The sequence below is a fragment of the Brassica rapa genome, chromosome A03 (assembly GCF_000309985.2).
Source record: "Brassica rapa cultivar Chiifu-401-42 chromosome A03, CAAS_Brap_v3.01, whole genome shotgun sequence".
Classification (NCBI taxonomy): domain Eukaryota; kingdom Viridiplantae; phylum Streptophyta; class Magnoliopsida; order Brassicales; family Brassicaceae; genus Brassica; species Brassica rapa.
Window position 1 is genome coordinate 26,985,305 of NC_024797.2, and position 22,136 is coordinate 27,007,440.

At 34.0% G+C, this 22,136-nt stretch overlaps 4 protein-coding genes and 1 long non-coding RNA gene across 7 annotated transcripts; 3 read left to right on the forward strand and 2 right to left on the reverse strand.

The window, feature by feature from the left end:
• Positions 1-1,282: 1,282 nt before the first annotated feature.
• Positions 1,283-2,494, forward strand: LOC103861525 (acyl carrier protein 4, chloroplastic). 2 transcript variants are annotated; one of them, XM_033289112.1, is made up of 4 exons: positions 1,283-1,542; positions 1,662-1,748; positions 1,841-1,963; positions 2,071-2,494. In XM_033289112.1, the coding sequence occupies exons 1-4, from the start codon at positions 1,474-1,476 to the stop codon at positions 2,149-2,151; spliced, it is 360 nt and encodes a 119-aa protein (XP_033145003.1). In that variant the 5' UTR covers positions 1,283-1,473; the 3' UTR covers positions 2,152-2,494. The 2 variants fall into 2 exon arrangements, with proteins under 2 accessions (XP_033145003.1, XP_009137492.1); XM_009139244.3 differs by having other exon boundaries at positions 1,284-1,542; positions 2,117-2,491.
• Positions 2,495-3,020: 526 nt separating this feature from the next.
• On the forward strand, positions 3,021-4,464 carry LOC103861527 (magnesium protoporphyrin IX methyltransferase, chloroplastic). The gene is made up of 2 exons (XM_009139247.3): positions 3,021-3,644; positions 3,989-4,464. The coding sequence occupies exons 1-2, from the start codon at positions 3,090-3,092 to the stop codon at positions 4,370-4,372; spliced, it is 939 nt and encodes a 312-aa protein (XP_009137495.2). The 5' UTR covers positions 3,021-3,089; the 3' UTR covers positions 4,373-4,464.
• LOC103861526 (putative respiratory burst oxidase homolog protein G) lies at positions 4,173-9,931 on the reverse strand. Its single transcript, XM_009139245.3, has 11 exons — positions 9,523-9,931; positions 9,275-9,431; positions 9,065-9,113; positions 8,658-8,771; positions 8,148-8,573; positions 6,447-6,839; positions 6,150-6,361; positions 5,968-6,070; positions 5,818-5,873; positions 5,049-5,575; positions 4,173-4,902 (listed from the first exon to the last, which is right to left on the reverse strand). Exons 1-11 carry the CDS (start codon positions 9,875-9,877, stop codon positions 4,793-4,795), a joined length of 2,502 nt encoding a protein of 833 aa, XP_009137493.2. The 5' UTR covers positions 9,878-9,931; the 3' UTR covers positions 4,173-4,792.
• A 2,774-nt stretch (positions 9,932-12,705) lies between these two features.
• LOC117133069 lies at positions 12,706-14,975 on the forward strand. The gene is made up of 2 exons (XR_004456908.1): positions 12,706-12,802; positions 14,355-14,975. It is a non-coding gene; the product is annotated as an uncharacterized LOC117133069 (long non-coding RNA).
• Positions 14,590-20,702, reverse strand: LOC103861528 (putative respiratory burst oxidase homolog protein G). 2 transcript variants are annotated; one of them, XM_009139248.3, is made up of 11 exons: positions 19,648-20,702; positions 19,399-19,555; positions 19,254-19,302; positions 18,853-18,966; positions 18,330-18,761; positions 17,718-18,110; positions 17,421-17,632; positions 17,235-17,337; positions 17,076-17,131; positions 16,053-16,582; positions 14,590-15,899 (listed from the first exon to the last, which is right to left on the reverse strand). In XM_009139248.3, the coding sequence occupies exons 1-11, from the start codon at positions 19,979-19,981 to the stop codon at positions 15,790-15,792; spliced, it is 2,490 nt and encodes an 829-aa protein (XP_009137496.2). In that variant the 5' UTR covers positions 19,982-20,702; the 3' UTR covers positions 14,590-15,789. The 2 variants fall into 2 exon arrangements, with proteins under 2 accessions (XP_009137496.2, XP_033145004.1); XM_033289113.1 differs by having other exon boundaries at positions 17,076-17,129; positions 17,182-17,337.
• Between the last annotated feature and the right edge of the window lie 1,434 nt (positions 20,703-22,136).

Below are 22,136 nucleotides of genomic sequence, written 5' to 3' on the forward strand. Positions count from 1 at the left end.
GGGCATCACATCTTCGTCTCAACCTGTCATCTTTTGTGACAATGTGGGAGCTACCTATCTTGCGGCAAACCCTGTTTTTCACTCACGGATGAAGCATGTCGCGCTTGACTATCATTTCGTTCGTCAGATGGTTCAGTCCAAGTTTCTTCGAGTAACTCATGTCTCATCTAAAGATCAGTTGGCTGACGCTCTCACTAAACCGCTGCCACGTCTGCGTCTACAACAACTTAGTTCCAAGATTGGGCTCTCTACCGGTCGCTCATCTTGCGGGGGCGTATAGAAGATAAGTATAGGAACATTATAGCTCCTTGTATATAGGAGGATCTTGTATATGGTTAGAGTATATACTCTGTAGATAAGCTCTAGAGATCCTACGTGATCTCCTCTCTCTTGTATATATATTGTACTCCTTTCTCTTATCAATATAACACAACCTTCACATCTCTCTACACAAAATATAGATAATTCAAAAAATGGCACAAGACACTACTAAAATATTAACTCATCCATCCAAGATCAATTAACTGCATCATATACCCCAAAAGAAGAAACAAAAAAAGTTTGAACTTATCTTCTAGATTATGATTATCCTACTAACTCTATAAATACTTAAGTATTCTTCCTCCTTAGAAAATCTCATTAACGAAAGCAGAAGCAGAGGTAATAGATTTATGCTCTCTATTTTCTTTTAGAAAAAGTTAATTTCTATAGCTGACCAGTTATGGCGTGCAAATAGACGTGGTACACAACGCCTATAGTTGTTAATTCTTTATTATGTTTTAATATTCGTTTTGTGTTTTACTGTGTGGTGAGCAAAGATCAGTTTTCAAAAGTGGAGTTAACTTGTATTAGAAGTTTAAAATTTGGTTTCATTGTGCGTGTATTTTAATACTAGTTATATTCCACTTTAAAATATGAAAACACATGTTCATCTCTTTTTTTTACCATTCATGTTTACTTTTTGTTCAATTCTTCTTTTTTATTTTTCCACTTTATTCAATTTTTTTTTCAATTCAATTCAGTAAATGAAATTTTGTTCTAACTTTTTTTTCATTCATTTCATCTTCTACAGAGTCACCAATTAAAGACAGTTTGAGGGAACAGAAGGCGCAAAGGAAAAATTTAACAAGATACGACCAAGAACCAATATGGGCCCGTTGAAATAACTTGTATTTTAGTTTGGGCCTATCTTAGTTGCCAAAAAGGGGTGCGATCATACACTTCACAAATGTAGGACCCATACCAACATGTGCCGAAGATAGGCCTGAATCCGCAAGAATTAACCTCGGCCACATAACAGAGGGACTTCTGCTTGCGTCTTATGCAAAACGACTGTATCCGCGTCCTTTACTTTCCAAAAAATAAATATTTTTCTTCTTGAAGAGATTACACCTTATCCAATTATTGGTTGCATTAGGAGAAGCCAAATTTTCTTTGTGTCTCTGAGCTGTGTATCGAGCTACATCTCCTTCAATGGCTTCCCTATCAACCAGTTCTCTAAGCTTCAAAGCTCCCTCCATACAATCTACCAGAACTTCTCAGGTGACATTCTCCTCTGTAAACTCAATCTTTAGTTTATACATATATATCTATTGTGACCAATAATGTTTAAAAGCCATAATCAAATAACGCAATTATTCTTGAATACTGTTAATCATCAGGTGTTAAGAAAACCCTTGAGTTTCCAGCCTATCTCCTTTGGACGTTTTCAGTCTTCAAAGAACCTTCGTCTTCAGATCAGTTGTGCTGTAAGTAAAAGATTTATTTGAACCTAAAGTTGAATTCATTATATGAGAAATGCAATAAGTTGGATTGTAACGTGTTAGCTTAATAAATACAGGCAAAACCAGAGACGGTGCAGAAAGTGAGTGACATTGTCAGGGAACAATTAGCTTTGTCTGCCGACACTGCTCTCACTGCCGAGTCCAAGTTCTCTGCTCTTGGCGCAGATTCTCTCGACACCGTATGTTATACTCTCTCTCCCTTTTCACAATAACGTGATGTTTAAGCCAAGTTTTTTTTCCATTACAATACACCTAACGGTTTTGTAACGTGATGGTTTGTTATTAGTTAAATGCGCATTCGCTGATATTATGCGGGTTGGATATGGATGCAGGTGGAGATAGTGATGGCTTTGGAGGAAAAGTTTAACATAAGTGTGGAGGAAGCTGATGCTCAAAACATTACGACGATTCAAGAGGCAGCTGATTTGATTGAGGATCTTGCTCAGAAGAAACCTGCGGCTTAAGCTTCCTAAACTATCCCGGTTTAACACAAACCGGCTGTCCTTTTTTTTTTCTCCTCCTTTCTGAGCTTTCTTGTTTTCAGATCATTTTATTGTGGTTTATTAGACCATGTGTTATTATTTTTTGTTTTCTTCTTTTGGAAGTTGAGATTGGATGTTGATGATGAGAAAACTTTGGTACGTTGAGATTGATTCTTTGTGGTGATTGGTCTTTTCATGAAGCATATATAATGTGTCTTTTTTTCACAATTGAGCTTGTCTACTCCTAGACATGACATGGCTTTATCAGTTAGTTATATCTAGCTTTCCTCAAAGATTGAAAAGAAGAGTTGATTTAGGGTACCGACTTTGGTAGTATAGAGAATATGGAACAAATATAACCTAAGGTATGTAGTAGTGTCTATTCAAAATAAACTTAAAACTACCATGAATTTTAGTTTGGCACAGAGAATGAAGGTTAATACTTTTGGAATAGAGCTTCCATTAAAATTAGACTTGTACCTTTTGAAATGAATTTTAGTTCCTCTTGTTGGGGTTATTCTGGGCTTCATGATCTTACTTGTTCCACACTCTTCATTATCTTTCCTTAACCCAAAATCTATTAAAACATGTTTGATTCGGTTTAGACAAAACCAAAAAAAAAAGACACAAAGGAGTCAGTGACCATATATATTGTCAATAATAAAGAAACTTGACTGTGAGTCACCCGCATAACTGTGGGCCCCGTGAAAATCGAACTGTAGATCCTCCTCCAATCATGTCCAAAGGATAAAGATAACACTCATCACTCCAAAGGCGCCAAACAGAGTAAGCAAGGCAAGGCCACACTTCTTCTGCTTCTAGAATGCCGATTGCTCCTTCCTTGTTATCACCATCTTCCTCCGTCTCTCACTTTCTTCCTAGACTCCCCAACGCCACTAGACTCAATGTAGCCTCCCGGAGCAGAGTCGCCACCGTCGTGGCGTCATCCGTCACCGACCTAGCCGGCGTGGACAGCACGACCATCGCCGTACTCGGAGGCGGATCCGTCGCAGCTCTGGCGACGATCGTTTCGCTGACGGATCCGGAGAGGAGGCGGAAGCTGCAGGCGGAGGAAGTCGGAGGAGGAGACAAGGAGGTGGTGAGGGAGTATTTCAACAGCACGGGGTTCGAGCGGTGGAGGAAGATCTACGGAGAGACTGACGAAGTGAACCGCGTGCAGAAGGATATTCGAGTCGGCCACGCTAAGACGGTGGAGAAAACGATGCTTATGCTTACGGAGGAAGGATCGTTGGCTGGTGTCACGGTGTGCGACGCTGGATGTGGAACCGGTTTGCTCTCGATACCGCTTGCTAAGGAAGGGGCGATCGTCTCTGCTAGTGATATTTCTGCAGCTATGGTTGCAGAAGCTGAGATGAAGGTGAGCTTTGGTCTAAGTTATGAGCATTCGGTCTAATGAAATTCAATTCAGTTTAGGTTTAGTTTTGTTTCTTTCGGTTTGGTTCAGATAACATGATTGAGAACCGGCTAATATCTATAAAAAATTCAGTCCAACTCTGTTCCTGTTTGGTTCTGATTCTGTTTTTGAATAATTTTTGATAATTCGAAGAAAACTGTTAATATAATTCAGGTTTTTAGTTAAAAATATCGGATAATTCAGGTTATTCCGATTAAAAATACGAGGTAATTCGGATAATTTCCATTTTTTTGCATTCTTGATTATGATCCTTTTCTTGTTATTAACCGATTTCAATATATGTACAGGCAAAGCAGCAGCTAGGAGGAGAGAATCTACCAAGATTTGAAGTGAATGATCTAGAGAGCCTTAGCGGGAAGTATAACACAGTGGTGTGCCTAGACGTGCTGATACATTACCCTCAGAACAAAGCAGACGGGATGATCGCACACCTGGCTTCTTTAGCAGAGAAGAGAGTGATTCTGAGTTTTGCACCAAAGACATTCTACTATGATATCTTGAAGAGGATTGGAGAACTTTTTCCAGGTCCTTCAAAGGCTACAAGGGCTTATCTACACGCAGAAGCGGATGTAGAAAGAGCATTGGGTAAGGTTGGCTGGAAAATCAGCAAGAGAGGACTCATTACCACCCAGTTTTATTTTTCAAGGCTCATTGAAGCTGTTCCCATGTAGGTAGGTCATTCTTGTTCATATGCTGATGATTCTTTAGTGATGGATAAGGAACTATGCCGTCAGGGCAAAACTTACTCAAGAGATTTTCACAATCTTCTTGCACTCTGAGGGTGGTCACTACAAAGATGCACTTCTTCAGACCCCAGTTCATAGTTCTTACAAAATAGAGATGACTAGTCTAAACTTAGTTTTGAATACTGAATATTTTAAATTAAATAAAAAATCTGTTAAACACACTTTGTTCTTCACATAATCACCATAAACGTTGTATTCAGAAAAGAAGAACAAAACCAACCACACAAATTAAAAAAAAAAAAATTTGGCATCACACAAATTTAAATTTAAACACAGACGTAACACACTTACTCTCCACAATAATTTCATTATCTTGTTGGTCATCATATGCTTCATCGTCCTTAATTAGAAGTTCTCTTTGTGGAAGGAGAATCTAATCTTTGTCTTCTGTGTAAATTCCAAAGCTAGACGCCTTAACTCCTTTGTCAATACTGGTGATCCACAATAGAACACTCCTGCACGATTAAATATACAAATCCATGTTTATTCTCTTCTTCTTAATCATTACTTAAATCACATGATGATATATGCTAGTGCCATATGAAGATAAGATGTAGCTTAGTGCTTGATTTGACGTGTGCTTGAGGGAGAGAGAACTTACCAACATTAGTGCCATCTGGATGATCCATGGCTATCTTGTTGTACACTTCTTCCCAATTAGGTTTGGCGAAGTGGGACTTGACCCTTGTCTCAGAGACAATGTCCTTACCACTCTTGGCATAAGCTATAGACTGAAGCATACGTATGAGGGCAGAACGAGCGTCATCTTTTTCAAATACGCTAGTGCAATAGTTATGTAGTTCTATGATTTTGTTTACGTCACGTTCTGCGATTTCGTTCATGATGTTCTTGAACCAATCATACGAGCCCTGCTCCCTCGTTACCCAGTAGAAGTAAGCTCTCCGCGTCTTGAAATTTTCGTTTTTGTCTTGTGGCTCCCTTTGCAATCCATTCTCCATTTGGTGGAGTTGAGCGTTTTCCATGGCATACATATTGTTGATAATGTCCTTAATAATACTGATCATCGGAGTGGCACCGATCCCAAGACCGACCAGCAAAACCACCTCGTACTTCTTGTAGTCTTGTGCTGGTGCACCGTACGGACCATCAATCATAATCTTGGGGTAACTGTGGAATAATGGTCGTGGAATTTCAAAATTAACAACATTAACTTCTGCTAGGTAGATTAGTTTTCAAAAATAAAAAAACAAACAAACAATCAACATGCGACGTATCTCTAACCGGAGGTGGTTTATCACCAATCAAATGGTACGTTTAAATATTAAAATAGTTAAGTCATTTACGTTTAGATGTATCTGTATAAAATTGTACTGTCAATCATTATTATCGGATCGTTGGAAAGTACTTACTCGGGATTATGTGCACCATGCGACGTATCTTTAACAGGAAGTGGTTTAGAGATCACCTGAGACACAACGCAACATAATTCTCAAACCATCTTTCCTCAGTTAAAGATCTACAAAATATATAATATTGAGTGGTATAGAAGTAAAAAAGACCTCAGAGAAAACTCCTTTAATAGCCTTTGTCCAATCTCCGTTTACTTTTATATGTAAGCTCAAATAGTCGTCTTGTGGTGCAGAAGTTATTGAAAATGGATGCCTGCAGTGATATATATCATCACATGAATCAATATTGAAATGATTATGAATCTTACTTCTTAAGAGTGCTTTCTTAGTACCACTCAAATGGTGAGACTTTTGGGCAGTTTATAAACATGTATTGACCACTTTTGTACTTGAAGTGTTTAGGCCTTGACATTTTCAAAGTCAATACGTTTCCAGGATAAACCGCAGCGTTCACGACTTTTACCGTCCTGATGCTGGATCTGAATGCTCGTTTCAGTCTCTCGCATGCATATAGAGCTATTGGCACTGCTAAATACATCCACGTCTACGAAAATACCCTTGAATTAATTAGTGACATTCTTCGTCGCTGAGATTACAACTGAATAATGTTGAAACCTCGAAATACTCACCGTTTTCTTGTACCATTCCTTACTGAGATACAAATAGTACCCATGAACGATAAGGAGAATGTAGACTACAATGAAGAAATGATGAGTGTACCAGAAGGCATTGAAGCTAGCAAGTTTCTTTAGTGGCCCGGGAAGCGTTTTCTCTAGCTTCCCTCGTCTAAACCAAGGCAGTGCTAGTGTAAAAGCAATAGCCATCAAGAAAACCATTACGAGTCCTGTTATACCTTCAGTTGATTTCACAAACTGTGAGTATCTCTTAGGTTGCTCTTCTCCAAAGTATTTTCCTAGAGGCTTGTATTCCTCTGGAGTTGCTGCGATCAGCCGTGGAAAATCGCAAGCCAAGTGGGCAATCGAGTGTATGCTTACTCCTATCGTAATTCCCACTGCTATAACCTGTAGGTTTAGGCGTCAAGTTACTATAAATGGGAGACTATAGAATTTAAAAGAATGATTTTATAACTAGGTAAGTATTAAACATGAGTTTAAACTAATGTAAAGAACTATTTTTCTGTCCATTTAAAACGTGTACTAGATTTTGACCCGCGCTTGAAAGCGCGGATTCTTTTGTTATAACAAATTTTGATATGAATTAGTATTGTGTGATTGTTTTACATTATTATGTTACAAAGTCGAATTATATAAAAGAAATAATTTTTAAAAATATTATATAATTCATGAATTACTTTATTTGGAATTCTGTATAAATTTTATATAATTCTCTCTTACGCATGGGTATTTTACATGGACCCCGAAAAACCAAACCAAAATCAACTCGAAAATTCTGGTTCGGTTCGCATCGGGTCCAGAGAAAAATACGTATTTTTTTTTAAAATGTGTGTCTCTGTTCGCGTCTGAGACCTACCTGAAACCCGTTTGGAAGCCAAAGTACCCAAAATGTTTGTGTAAATTATATATATTTGTGTATTTTGGATATTTTTTTGGTATATATATATTTTTAAGTTTTGGTTTGAATTTCCGGTTATAGTTTTGGATTTCGAGTAAAAAATCAAATTTTAAAAAATATATTTGGGTATTCAGATAAAATTTTGGGTATTTTTTGGTTCCTCAGGTCAGATTTCAAGTATAATTTTAGGTCTTTTGAGTATTTTCTGATTTTCAGGTATTTGTTTAGATTTTGGAAATTTTTTCGTGTTTCGAGTATATTTATGTTTATAGAGTTTTATTTGAGTCCTAAATATCTGAACGGATCCATACCCGTTACATAAAAAAAATAACATATATTTAATAGGTATTTAAATTATGGAGTCGAAACTATCCAGATCCGAAAGAAACCGATCCGAACCCAAATGGTCCAACAACCCTAGACCTTTCATATCAAATATATATATATGTTAAATGGCTAATTTATATTTCAAAAGTTGATAGTCATGATTTTATTAAAGTGGGTGAGATTTATTTAAATGTTAGAAGATATTATTTGGTTGCTATATAATAGGAGATAGTTAATAATATTTAGTTGTATACAATATGTTGGACTAAAAAATAAATAGGTGCAATAACTTTGTATAAGTAGATTTTTTATGACTTTTTCTCTTTTAATAGTATTGATATTAAACAACATCAAAGTGCAATGGGATAACATCTGATTATCATATCCTTAATTATAAGACTATTTCTCAACCACCCCACTACCATATAAAGGTTGTCAAACATATTTTATAACAAAAATGTTGGTTTTACCTTATGAAAGTTGATGTTGTCATCAAAAGGGACCAAAACACCAACTCTAGTCTTATTTCTAAGCCATGTGATGGTATTTCTGCATACAGGTAACAGAATCAAGGCCATATTCAGCTTCAACGTCTCGGCTGAACCTTTAGCAAAGCACACACAATGCCCCAACACTTCATAGACTGCTCTATTTTTGTATTGAATATATTTGTATGTGAAGAGGATGGTCATAATGCTGAGCCATAGCGCTATCACCCAAAATCTCTGCCAACTATCTAGAACAAAGAATCTGAGACCACGGTACCATCTGCGTAACGGGTTAGGGTCTGGCGTATGTTTAAGCTTCTCAATGAGTTGCTTTGGATCTTGACTACTTGTGATTTCAGCTAGTGTTTCTGTTTCTGCTTTCATAAGCAAATTTTTAAGACTTTCTACCTGTTTTAAATTCAGCAGAGTTATAGATATTTAGCAGCAAAATATTTTTGAAAATCAGTTTGGATCATCATCAAGAATGTTTACCATGATGTATCCTATATTATTTGGGTCAAGCTCTTCCATGATCATTGCTGCATATTCATCTGCCTTTTTCTGGATGGCCGACAGATTGTTGGTTGACGAACTAAGATTAATGACCTTCAAACATAAAAAGACAGAGCACAGTCAATAATTAAATATTTTCAAAGAAAATTATTAAATTTTAATTGTTCGTTTTTTTTCTTTTATGTTAATCATGTCTTCTTCTTTTTTTTTACATATCAAATGACCTTACAACATTTAGCATAAATTTGTTTTTAAATTTCACACACACACACAGACAGAAAATATAAGATCATGAAAATGTTATAAACTTTTCGCATGTGAATGCAGATAGATATTAACGTCTAAAACAATCAAGACCTCATTGATCTAATTCTAAACACATTTACCTGTTTAACTTCGTCTTCAGTTAGTCTACCATCACCGTCTTTATCCATCCTGCATTTCAGAAACCCTTTGTCTCAAACTTTAGATTCATTACCAGAAAAAAACTTGTGGAGACCGTCGATCCAGGGGAATATGTATTAACAAAAGATCAAACTAAGTAATGATAAAAAAAACTTTTTTTTTGATAAAGAAGTAATGATAAAAAAACTTACATGTCAAAGAATATCATAAGCCTTGAATCAAAATTCTGATCACTTATTTGTTCCCAGAATTCCTTTAATATCTCCTTATCAATCACATCCCCTGTCATATTCTTTCTTCTAGCTAATGCGTCAAACAATACCAAGGCAAAGTCCTTTGACTTCATCCCTGCAACATATCAATATTTCTAATTAATTTAGTTTCATATATCAATGTTTTTAAACAATACAACTCCTTGATTTCACATGCAGATTTTTACCTATACATTCACCGAACTTTGACCTAATCAGCAATCCCTCAGTAGTTTTCGTGATCGTTTCAAACCTCTCCTCCACGGCGGTCCAGCCATCCCCACCGTCAGATTTACTGATGAACATGAGCCCTTTCAAGGCCTGACCGGTCGTTGACTTCGACCGGTTCAACCGAGCTGGCTTCCCTGCAAACCGCTTGATCTGGTTCACCAGGCCGTTCCGTTTCTTCTCCCGTTTATCCCTTACGCTGGATCCGTCCGTGTCTCCAGCGTTTTCCATCACAGGATTGTGATCGGTCGACTGAAATGATCCGCTTAGGGGAACTATGTCGCTGCTGTTCTTTTCCTCTGTGTCAGAAGTCATAGTTCTTAACTTCAAAGCTCACTCTATGCAAAGAAAACTCACGTAAGTGACGATTTCAACTGGAAACAAAACAGGACCAAGAAAAAAGATGACTAAACAGACTAATATATTTCTTGCATCTCAAGTCAATGCTCTGAAGATCTTATTGTGAAACTCTTTGCGACGTCGTATGAGACAACTCGAGATGTTCGCATAATGCTTTATCTTATGGGCTTCTTGTCATATATAAAATGGCGTTGGTCAGTATTCAACGACGAGTATATTATAAAATGCACAAAATATATTCCAACAACACGTCGAAACCTAGGTTGAACGGGATACGCGGAATTCAGATAAGTAAAAAAATAAGAGAGACGTGGACCGGTTTGGGCCCACGTTTTGTTGTTATTTGCTATTTTCTCAGCCAACTCATCTTTGATCCGCATTAATTGAAGACAGGATACCAAATGCTTTGTTCTTGAGACTGAAAACTATTTTAAAAAAAGACCAAATAAAAACTCTTCTTTTTTTTTTCAAAGACCAAATACCCAAACTCATAATCACAAGTCACTGATTTCACTGTCGAGTATATCTTATATATTATAACACACAAAGTATATTTCAACGCGTTACAACTAGAGGCGGACCCACAAAACAAATCTATATAGTGGGCAAAAACCGATGATTTTATGTTACACAAATTACTATAATTTAGTCATATTCTAAAATATATAAATAAAACTAAAATTAAAGCATTTGTATAATTAGTAAGTATTATTTTAATGCTATTAACATACAATTGTATATTATATAAAATATTGTATTTTTATGAATTTATTTTAATTATATAAATTCAAAGAAAGGTAATTTTTTTAACTAAAATCGACGGAAACTGAATAAAAATAGAAAAATTAATCAATGTCAATTAAAATCTAAATTATTGATCTAGTGAAATACTAAAAATGGAAGAAAATATTAAAAAGTAAATACTAAGAAAAGACAAATATTGGTTGAGATGTTAAAAGAAAATAAAAAAGGTTTGTTTAGAAACCGAAAAAATGCAATAAATGTAATTACCAGATTTAAGCCCACATAAGTAGCACAGTAAAGCCTTCAAAATTAGTTTAATGAATAAATTAAAGCCTTGTTCTTTTGAAATTATCTACGACAAATAATCCATGTTCTTATAAAATTCAGAAGTCAATTATAACTAATTTTATGACATGCTTTTAACTTTTAAGGCTTTAATTATTCTCTTGTGGTATATTTAGAAAATCGGAATAATAAAATCTTTAAAAACATAACTGAAAATCCAAGATGAGATTTGGGGTGTAACGAAAATAAAAAGTTCAATATGAGTTGAAGTAAAAATTGATGATTTAAAAATCCTTGAGGATAATATTTCTATCAAGTTGATTCAAACTTCAAGAAATATCAGATGTTTTATTGATGGAACCTAGAAATAGAGCAAGATATTTTTCAAGTTAAGGATAATTTTGCAGCAAGAGGAACTCAAAAGATTATATTATGGGGCTATAAATATCCAAAGAAGTTTGTCATCAGTACATGTAAAATGTGATGTGTTGATATGAGATATGAAGTGCATGAAGATCCTATATATTTTGGAGATAGTGTTTACAACAGATAACTTTCATTAGTGAAAATGGTATCTATACAATAATTAACTAGACTTTCACTAAACCTATAAAGGAATTCTAACTATTAAGTAATTCAACATATATCAAAAGCAAAGAATACTATGACAGCCAAGTTTAGACACATGTTCGGAGTGTATCTTCAGCTATGATGCATGTTAATTTTGTACCATCAGATTTGGTTTTTCGAATCGGTTAATCTACTAATAATAGGAATCCTGATTAATTTCAAAGGTTGTGAATCCGACTTATGTTGAAAGGTTGTGTCTTTTGAAAAAGATGTGTAAAGGGTTGTGTCTTTTCTAAAAGTTATATGTTGTAAAGTTGTGTCTTCTCTAAAAATTGTCTAAAAGTTGTGACTATTCATAAGTATATTTTAAAAAGTGGAAAGTTGTGACTATTGGGATAATGCGACCATTCAGATTGAAGAGTTGTGACTATTCAAATAGATTTTAAAAATCCAAAGGTTCTGTGTGTTTCATAAAAAATTAAAATCACTTAGTTTAAAAGTTGTATCTTTTCATTATAAAAATTGTGTATTTTCATAAAAAATAAACCAATTTTAAGTGAAGACTCACGAAATGTTTTACGTCTTCTCGCAACCCTTTCCTTTGAAGAGTCTCTTTTTCAAACAACACACTTTTTCAAGATCTTATATATTGAAATTTTTACAGCATAAATTTTTACTTATTTTATTTTCTCTTTTTATATAGCTCTTATTCCTTCTCTGCGTCTATATGCTTCACCCATCTAATTTTCTATCTTTTGAAAATTGGAATCAATACGGTGAGTTTTATAACTCGTTTTTTTAAGGATTTTCGAGAATTAGAGAAATGAAGAAAATGTATTTGGCGGCTTCGGTTGCTTGTCACTTCTCCAAGTTTTCATCTCTCGAATGCACTACGTAACGTCCTTCTTCTTCTCTCTTCAGTCGAACTCAGAGCTTCATTATTGACCTGTAGATATATAATTGTAATCCATACGGTGTTTTTTTACTGGGGTTTTTAATGCTTTTGAGAAGTAGAGAAAGAAAGAAGAGAGTTATGGAGCATCTTACCCTGTGATGAACATAGTGCCTCCGGTTGCTCGTCGCTCCTCCAAGTCTCCATCTCTCGAATCCATTACGTAACTCCAATAAGACCAATAATGGTGGCTTTCGATGGCACGCCTTTCCTGTGGTAGTGGTGTCTGGTGACGACAATGGTGGCACTTCCTTTAACCCCATCAAAGCCGGAGATGAAGATAGGGAAGGAGAGAGTGATCATCAGAATGGGATAACAATGGCATCTTGGTACTTTTCACGATCGAATAATGGGGTCTGGCATTTAAGAGGAAATGTATATATGTTTAGTTGAATATTGTAGGCACAATTTCTAATTGTGTTATGAATTTTGAACACTGGATGGAGATCATGTACACGTTTACGCAGATAATCTCTCATATTAACCATTGCAGTGTTGAAAAGAGAAAATTTAGTAACTGACAATAAATACCCCAGACAAAAATAGAGATGGTAGTAGTTATGAGAAAAACAAAATTACCATAGGAAAAAAACTCTTACGTAGAACAGAAGAAAATAAGAAGAAGAGACGCCAATTAACATAGAGAAAAAATAAAAGATCGGAAGACAGAGGAATACATTTTTATATTTGTCTATGACTCGACAAATTATTTACATAAACATAACAATGCTTTTCTAAATGATTGAAAACCCCCAAAAAATTTTAAGAGTCTCAATTTCTTAAATTTTATCTCTACACAAGTCGTCTATATTTAATCTGTCAACATCCTTTTATAAAATTAAAATAGACTCTTTGTAAAAGATGCTTAAATTGTAAAAAGTGTGATAATAATTATTTTAATAATATGACTACTTATTTCGAACTAATATTTCTGTAAAAGATGTATTAACAATTTATCATAAATTACTAATATGAAAACATATCTATATATAATAGCAAGAAAAAAATGCTGAATTTTTTTTGACACGTATTTAGAATGATGAGACACATTTTAACTAATTAAAAGTTATTAAGTAGCATTGCATTTAGAAAAATGAAAAGACACAACTTACAGCCTAAGAAAACACATCCCTAAAATTTCAACTACTTTATGTCAATGAAGTACAGCCCCATCGGTTTTAGATTAGCACTAAGAAAGAGTTATGTTATATTTTCCTATTTTAATATACTTCCTCACTGTATTTTAAAAATTAATAAATTCCAAAAAATTTAAGTACTACGATTAAAAATCCAACAACTCTGGTGCAAGCAAGAGATGCCTTTGTATAAGATGTATCTTTTTATGTTAAAAATTATATTGAGTTTTAAGAGAAAGTTTATAAAGAATTCTCAAAATGTCTTAGGATATATATTTAATCCTAAAATTGGCATAAAGTGTTAATGAGTTATCTTTTAGTTCATTTTTATATCTATTTTATATGCATTTAAAAAATATTTAAATTGGCTAAAAATATTTAGATAATCTAATTTTGGATAATTTAGTTATTTTATAATATTATATATGTATAAATCATTCGAACTATTAGAGATAGTATTCTTTAGAGATTAATTATTACAACTATGATAAATCTTTGGAACTATTCATAGTGGTAAAATTTAGAATAATAAAGTATGATTTAATTGTTTTTATAAAATGAGTTCCCGTGCGGTATCGCACGGGTGCTTTACCTAGTAACAATAAGAAGGATTCAGATAAAAAAAAAATTAGTAATTCAGATAATTTAAGATTCTTTGGATTCAAGATAGAGTTGTTAAGGAACTACATTCTCGGTTGTGAATCCTTCTTATTGTTTATTAACTGATTTCAATATATATGCACAGGCAAAGCAGCAGCTAGGAGGAGAGAATCTACCAAGATTTGAAGTGGATGATTTATAGAGCCTAAGCGGGAAGTACAACACAGTCGTATGCCTAGACGTGCTGATACATTACCCTCAGAACAAAGCAGACGGGATGATTGCACACCTTGCTTCCTTAGCAGAGAAGAGAGTGATTCTGAGTTTTGCACCAAAGACTTTCTACTATGATATCTTAAAGAGGATCGGAGAGCTTTTCTCAGGTCCTTCAAAGGCTACAAGGGCTTATCTACACGCGGAGGCGGATGTAGAAAGAGCATTGCGTAAGGTTGGCTGTAGAATCAGCAAGAGTCCAAGAGAGGACTCATTACCACCTAGTTCTACTTTTCCAGGCTCATCGAAGCTGTTCCCATGTAGGTCATTCTTGTTCATATGCTGATGATTCTTTACTGATGAATAAGAACTATACCATCAATGCAATAGCGGCCGACAAGATTATCATAACTCTTCCTGCATTCCGAAGGTGGTTTCTTCAAGCATGCCCTTCTTCAGGGCCAGTTCATAGTTCTTTCGCTGTTTATTGTAATCAATGTAATATGTAACTTTACTGCAGGCTCAAAACTCTACAGAAGATTTGCTGCAATCATATTGAAGGTCTTAAACAAATGTTGGACTGTCTCATTTAGACTTACTAATGATACGCAAGTGAATTTTGCTTGCCATGACAGTAGAGAATTACAGAGAAAGATTACACGGAAGCGGGCAAAACATCTACCTACTCCTGCAAGATGAAGGATCCTTTAATTGGTTTATCAAGGGTAGATTGAGGAAATATATTCAAAGGAGAGAACACATTGTTGTTGGCGCTTGACGATGACATTGCCGGCTTAAACTCGTAAGGACCTTGCTTTGGTCCCACACCAGAAAGTCAGAAAGATGAGCTGCAAGAAGCCAGAACCGAAAACTAAAAATCAGATGAAAATTCTCCATACCAAGATACTCTGGACTTATGAGTTGTGAAACATTCATCACCTCTTACTAAATATTGAATTTCATTTTACCCAAAATGTTATTGAATTTCATATTTTGACAAAAAAAAAAGATGCAATAGTATTTTTGTGTAGTTTTTATTCTCTTTTTCAAATGACAAAAAGATTATTGGTTGTATTTGTCCAAGAAAAAGTACACAAACTAAATAGAGATGACTAGTTTAACATTTTAGTTTAAAATATTAGATATTTTAATTAGACAATAAAGCTCTTAAATACACATTTCGTTCTTCACCAAATCACACCACACACGTTTTATACTCAGAAAAGAAGAAAAAACAACCACACAAATTCAAATTTTAAACAACAAACGTAACACACTTGCTTTCCAGTCTCCACTAATAATATTACACTTTCTTTTTGCTCATCATGCTTAATCAGCATTGTGGGTATAACCTTCAGTGTCATTAATTACAAGTTCTCATTGTGGAAGGAGAATCTAATCTTCGTCTTGTGTGTAAATTTCAAAGCGAGACGCCTTAGCTCCTTTGCCAATAATGGTGTTCCACAATAGAAAACTCCTGCACGATTATATATACAATTCCATGTTTATATCATATTCGCTTCTTCATAATCATTACTTAAATCACATGATGATAAATGCTAGTGTCATATGAAGAATAGCTGTAGCTTAGTGCTTGATTTGATGTGTGCTTGAGAGAGAGATAACTTACCAACATTAGTACCAGCTGGATGATCCATGGCTACCTTTCTATAGACGTGTTCCAAGTTAGGTCTGGCGAAGTGAGACATGACCCTTGTCTCAGAGACAATGTCCTTACCACTCTTGGCATAAGCTATAGACTGAAGCATACGTATGAGCGCGGAGCGGGCGCCGTCATCTTCTTCGAATACATTAGTGCAATAGTTATGTAGTTCTATGATTTTGTTAACATCCCGTGCTGCGATTTCGTTCATGATGTCCATGAACCAATCATACGGGCCCTGCTCCCTCGTTACCCAGTAGAAGTAAGCTCTTTTCGTCTTGAAATTTTCTGTCTTATCTTGTGGCACGTGTTTCAATCCATTCTCCATTTGGCGAAGTTGAGCATTTTCCATGGCATACATATTGTTGACAATGTCCTTGATAATGCTGATCATTCGAGTGGCACCAATCCCAAGACCGATCAGTAGAATCACATCGTACTTCTTGTAGTCTTGTGCTGAGGTGCCATATGGACCATCAATCATGATTTTGGGGTAACTGTGGAATAGTAGTTGGTCGTCGTTATAACAAAGATAACAAGTGGGAACATACATGATTATCTAATCATAATCATGTTTTCTAGTCTTTTGAATAACAATATATAGTTAGCTAGGAATTATTATTCTACATATGATCAATATAATGAAACTCGATATGTGGTTTTTAAAACTGAAAGCTGCTTTCATAGTGGAAATTAATTATGATACCTACCAAGCTTCTAGAAATATAACGACTTTTCTTTTAGTCTTTGACTAGTATTTACAACTACTTTTTTTTTTATTTTTTATTACAACTACTTCTCTAATTCTCTTTGACTCTTTTATAATTCTTAGTTTTTATATATGGTATTCTTATTTTTTTATATATGATTTTCACTACAGACGTTTGAAACATAATAATAGTTCTCATTTACGTTTAGAAAAAAACAATTTGCATATTTTTCTTACATATGCTTTGAATCATTTTTATAGGATAGTTTGAAAGTACTTACTCGGGATTATTTGCACCATGCGACGTATCTCTAACCGGAGGTGGTTTAGACATCACCTGAGACATTTTCCCACACTTAAAGACCAAAAAGATATAAACTTTTTTTTTGAAATAAGAGCATAGAATATCTAATTTTGAGTGATTTGGAAGTAAGTAAGACCTCAGAGAAAACTTCTTTAATAGCATTTGTCCAATCTCCTACTGATTTTATATGCACGCTCAGATAGCCGTCATGTGGTGCAGAAGTTATTGAAAATGGATGCCTGCAGTGATATATATCATCACATGAATCAACATTAAAATGGGTTTATGGTTCTTGATTCTTAAGAGTGGGTTTTTAACGTACCACTCAAATGGTGAGACTTTTGGGCAGTTTACAAACATGTATTGACCGCTTTTGTATTTGAAGTGTTTAGGCCTTGACATTTTCAAAGTCAATACGTTTCCAGGATAAACCGCAGCGTTAACAACTTTTACCATCCTGATGCTGGATCTGAATGCTCGTATCAGTCTCTCGCATGCATATAGAGCTATTGGCACTGCTAAATACATCCACGTCTACAAAAATACCCTTGAATTAATTAGTGACATTCTTCGTCGCTGAGATTACAACTGAATAATGTTGAAACCTTGAAATACTCACCGTTTTCTTGTACCATTCTTTAGTGAGATACAGGTAGTATCCGTGGACAATAAGGAGAATGTAGACTACAATGAACAAGTGATGAGTGTACCAGAAGGCATTGAAGCTAGCGAGTTTTTTTAGTGGCTTTGGAAGCTTTTTCTCTAGCTTCCCTCGTCTAAACCAAGGCAGCGCTAGTGTAAAAGCAATTGCCATCAAGAGAACCATTAGGAGTCCTGTTATACCTTCTGTTGACTTCACAAAATGTGAGTATCTCTTGGGTTGCTCCTCTCCAAAGTACTTTCCTAAAGGCTTGTATTCCTCTGGAGTTGCTGCGATCAGCCGTGGAAAATCGCAAGCCAAGTGAGCGATCGAGTGTATGCCTACTCCTATCGTAATTCCCACTGCTATAACCTGTATAGGGTTAAGTGTAATGTAACTATAAATGTCAGATATTATAGCATCTAAACTGGTATGATTTTTATAACCTGGCAAGTATACAACATGTATATTAAACAACATCAAAGTGCAGTCGATGATCTCTGATTCATATCGTTAATTATAAAGTATTTCTCAACCACCCACTACCATATAAAGTTGGTTATACATATTCTATAAAAAGTTTGGTTTTACCTTATGAAAGTTGATGTTGTCATCAAAAGGGACTAAAACACCAAACCTAGTCTTATTTCTAAGCCATGTGATGGTATTTCTGCATACAGGTAACAGAACCAACGCCATATTCAGCTTCAACGTTTCTGCTGAACCTTTAGCAAAGCACACGCAGTGGCCCAACACTTCATAGACTGCTCTATTTTTGTATTGAATATATTTGTATGTGAAGAGGATGGCAGTAATAGTGAGCCATAGCGCTATCACCCAAATTCTCTGCCAGCTATCTAGAACAAAGAATCGCAGTCGACGGTACATTGTCCTCGACGGGCTAGGATAAGGCGTATCATTAAACTTCTTAGTTATCTTTTCAACCGGCTGCCTTCTTTCTTCACTATTTGTGATTTCAGGTAGTGTTTCTGCTTGCATAAGCAAAATTTTAAGGTTGTCTACCTGTTATAAATTCACTAGCGTTACCAACATATAGCAGCAAAATATAAAGGCAAAAGAAAAATAGGTTTGGAAAATCATCAAGAAAGTTTACCATGATATATCCTGTTTTATGTGGGTCAAGCTCTTCCATTATCATTGCTGCATATCCAGCTGACCTTTTCTGGATGGCTGACAGATTGTTGGTAGACGAACTAAGATTGATGATCTTCGAAACACAAAAAAAAAAGAGCAGAGTCAACAATTTAATCTCCCACCCATTAAACAATCTCAGATTTTCCAAAGAAAATTACTAAGATTTTGATTGTTTGTTTTAAAGTTAATTGTGTATTTTCTAAATGACCTTACAACTTTTAGAATAAATTTGTGTTTAAATTTCACATACACACACAGAAAAGATCAAATATGAAAATATATTAAAACTTTTCTCATGTGAATGCAGATATTAACATCTGAAACAATCAAGACCTCATTGGTCTAAACACATTTAATTACCTGTCTAACTTCGTCTTCGGTTAATCTACCATCGCCATCTTTATCCATCCTGCATTTCATTAAACCCTTTGGCTCAAACTTTATACTAATTACCAGAATAACTTGTGGAGCAGGGAAAATATATAGGTAATGATCAAAAAATTACATGTCAAAGAATATCATAAGCCTGGAATCAAAATTTTGATCACTTATTTGTTCCCAGAATTCCTTTAACATCTCCTTATCAATCACATCCCCTGTCATATGCTTTCTTCTAGCTAATGCGTCAAACAATACCAAGGCAAAGTCCTTTGACTTCATCCCTACAACATATCAGTATCTCTAATTAAATTAGCATATCATTTCCAGAGTTAGATTTCGGTACGACTCTTTGATTTTACATGCAGATTTTTACCTATGCATTCACCGAACTTGGACCTAATCAGCAATCCCTCAGTAGTTTTCGTGATCGTTTCAAACCTCTCCTCCACGGCGGTCCAGCCATCTGCACCATCAGCCTTACTGATGAACTTGAGCCCTCTCAAGGCCTGACCGGTCGTTGACTTCGATCGGTCCAACCGAGCTGGCTTCCCTGCAAAGCGCTTGATCTCGTTCATAAGGCCGTTCTGTCTCGTCTCCGGATTCTCCCTTACGCTGGACCCGACCGCACCTCCAACGTTTTCCATCACCGGATTGTGGGCGGTTATGTCGCTGCTGTTCTCTTCTTCTGTGTCAGAAGTCATAGTCATTTACTTCAAAGCTTACACTATGCACAGATTCCTCCCCTCCCTAAGTGAAGATTTTAACGGGAAACAAAAACGGACCAAGAAAAACGGATGATTAAACAGAATAATTTCTTTCTTGCATCTCAAGTCAATGCTCTTAAAGATCTTATTATGAAACTCTCTAGCATGTCATATGAGACAACACTAGATAGTCGCATAATGCGTTATGCTATGGGCTTCTTGTTATATACTAGTAGGAGTATAAAAAATGGCGTCCGTCACTATTCAACGACGAGTAGATTAGATAAAGCACAAAAAAAGATTAGATTAGGCAGAAAATATAGTCCACCAAAACTGATACGAAATCTAGAGGTTGCATGAAACTGGAAACTGATACGAAAAAATTCAAAGAAATAAAAGTATTAGAGACGTGGACCGGCCTGGGCCCGCGATTTGTTGTTATTTGCTATTTTCTTGGTCAACTCATCTTTGATCTGTATATTTAAAGACCGGCTACCAAATCTTTGTTTTTAAGACATACTAGATTTTGACCCGTGCAACCGCACGGGTGTTTGTTTTCACTTTTCTATACATAAATTATTGTTTTAGAACATAAGTGGTATATATTTTTAATGTTAATCATATATTTAAATATTTATATAACTATTTCAAATACAATAATTTTATAATTTACATGTTATAATTAATTAATTGTTTAAACCGTATGTATTTACCACTTCTTATTCTATATTTATCTTATTGTATTTGTATTTAGTTATTAAGCAAATTAATATATTAATGAGAAAATATATTTAAAAATTATTTTGTATTTATTTTATGCTAAATTTTGACCCGTCTTTCAAAACTGGATTTCTTTTTACCAATATTAGATAATTTATTATTTTATATATAAAAGTCTAAGATATGTTAATTTTTAGACATGTATTATATAGTTTGTTAATTTTAAGCTGTTCTATCATCATATTATATTTTAAATAAATAATTTATATTTATGAAAATAAAATTTATAAATTTATCAATTGAATATAATTTTATCATATTTATTTTAGTATAATAATTATATTTTAACATGATCATGACTATAAAGTAGATAAAATATGATATAATTTATTTATTTTTATTTTTAAACGATAAGTTAAAATACATTAAGTTATTGTTTAAATATTTTTACACAGATTTATTAGAATTTTTAGAATATAATATATAAATATATATTATATTTAAAATGAAAATATATTATGATTAAAGCAGTTACAAAGATTTTATATTATTAACTTTAAAGAAATACATGTTAATTTTTATACATGTATTATATATTTTTATAATGTTAACCTATCTTACCAACATATTAGATTTTATTTTTGAACATAAATATTTTATAATTACGAAAATAAAATAAATAAATATATAAATTTAATACAATTTTATTATATTTAGCTCAATATAATAATTTTATTTTAATATGATTGATTATGATTATATAATAAATAAAATATTATAGATTTTTTTTATTTTTAATTTTATATAACTGAATATATTAATGTTTAATAATATTTTAAACTAATTTCAAAATTAGCAAAAATATTTAAATATAATTTCGAAAATGAAGATCTTGTAAAAATCTTTTTTAAACAGATTTGTTAGAATTTTAAAATAAATATATTTATATTTAAATTGAAAAGATATCAAAAGATATTATGATTAAAATATTTTAAAAATTGTATTTATTATTAGTGTGAACTAAAATGTAATATGAAATTCTATGAATAATTCCATTAGGTCCATTTTTAAAAAAATCACACATGAATCAAGGTTGTGACTTCTGTTTTAATATATAAGATTAACTATTTTGCAAAGACCAAATACTAAACTTAAAAAAAAAGACCGAATACCAAATCTCATCATCACAACGCGCAAGTACATTCCAACGCATCAAAAACCAGAGACAAATAACCACATAAACATGGTCGAGTAATAAAACGGTTGCACCCCTTTAAAAAATTTGTTCAAAAAAAAATTTGTCCCGGAAAGTCCTCGTGTTGCACCCCTTTAAAAAATTTGTTCAAAAAAAAAAAAAGAAAAGTGTTAACATTGTAGGTTCGAAATTTTTCAAATTTATCCAGTTGCGTGGTTAGATAATATGAATATCAATTTTTCA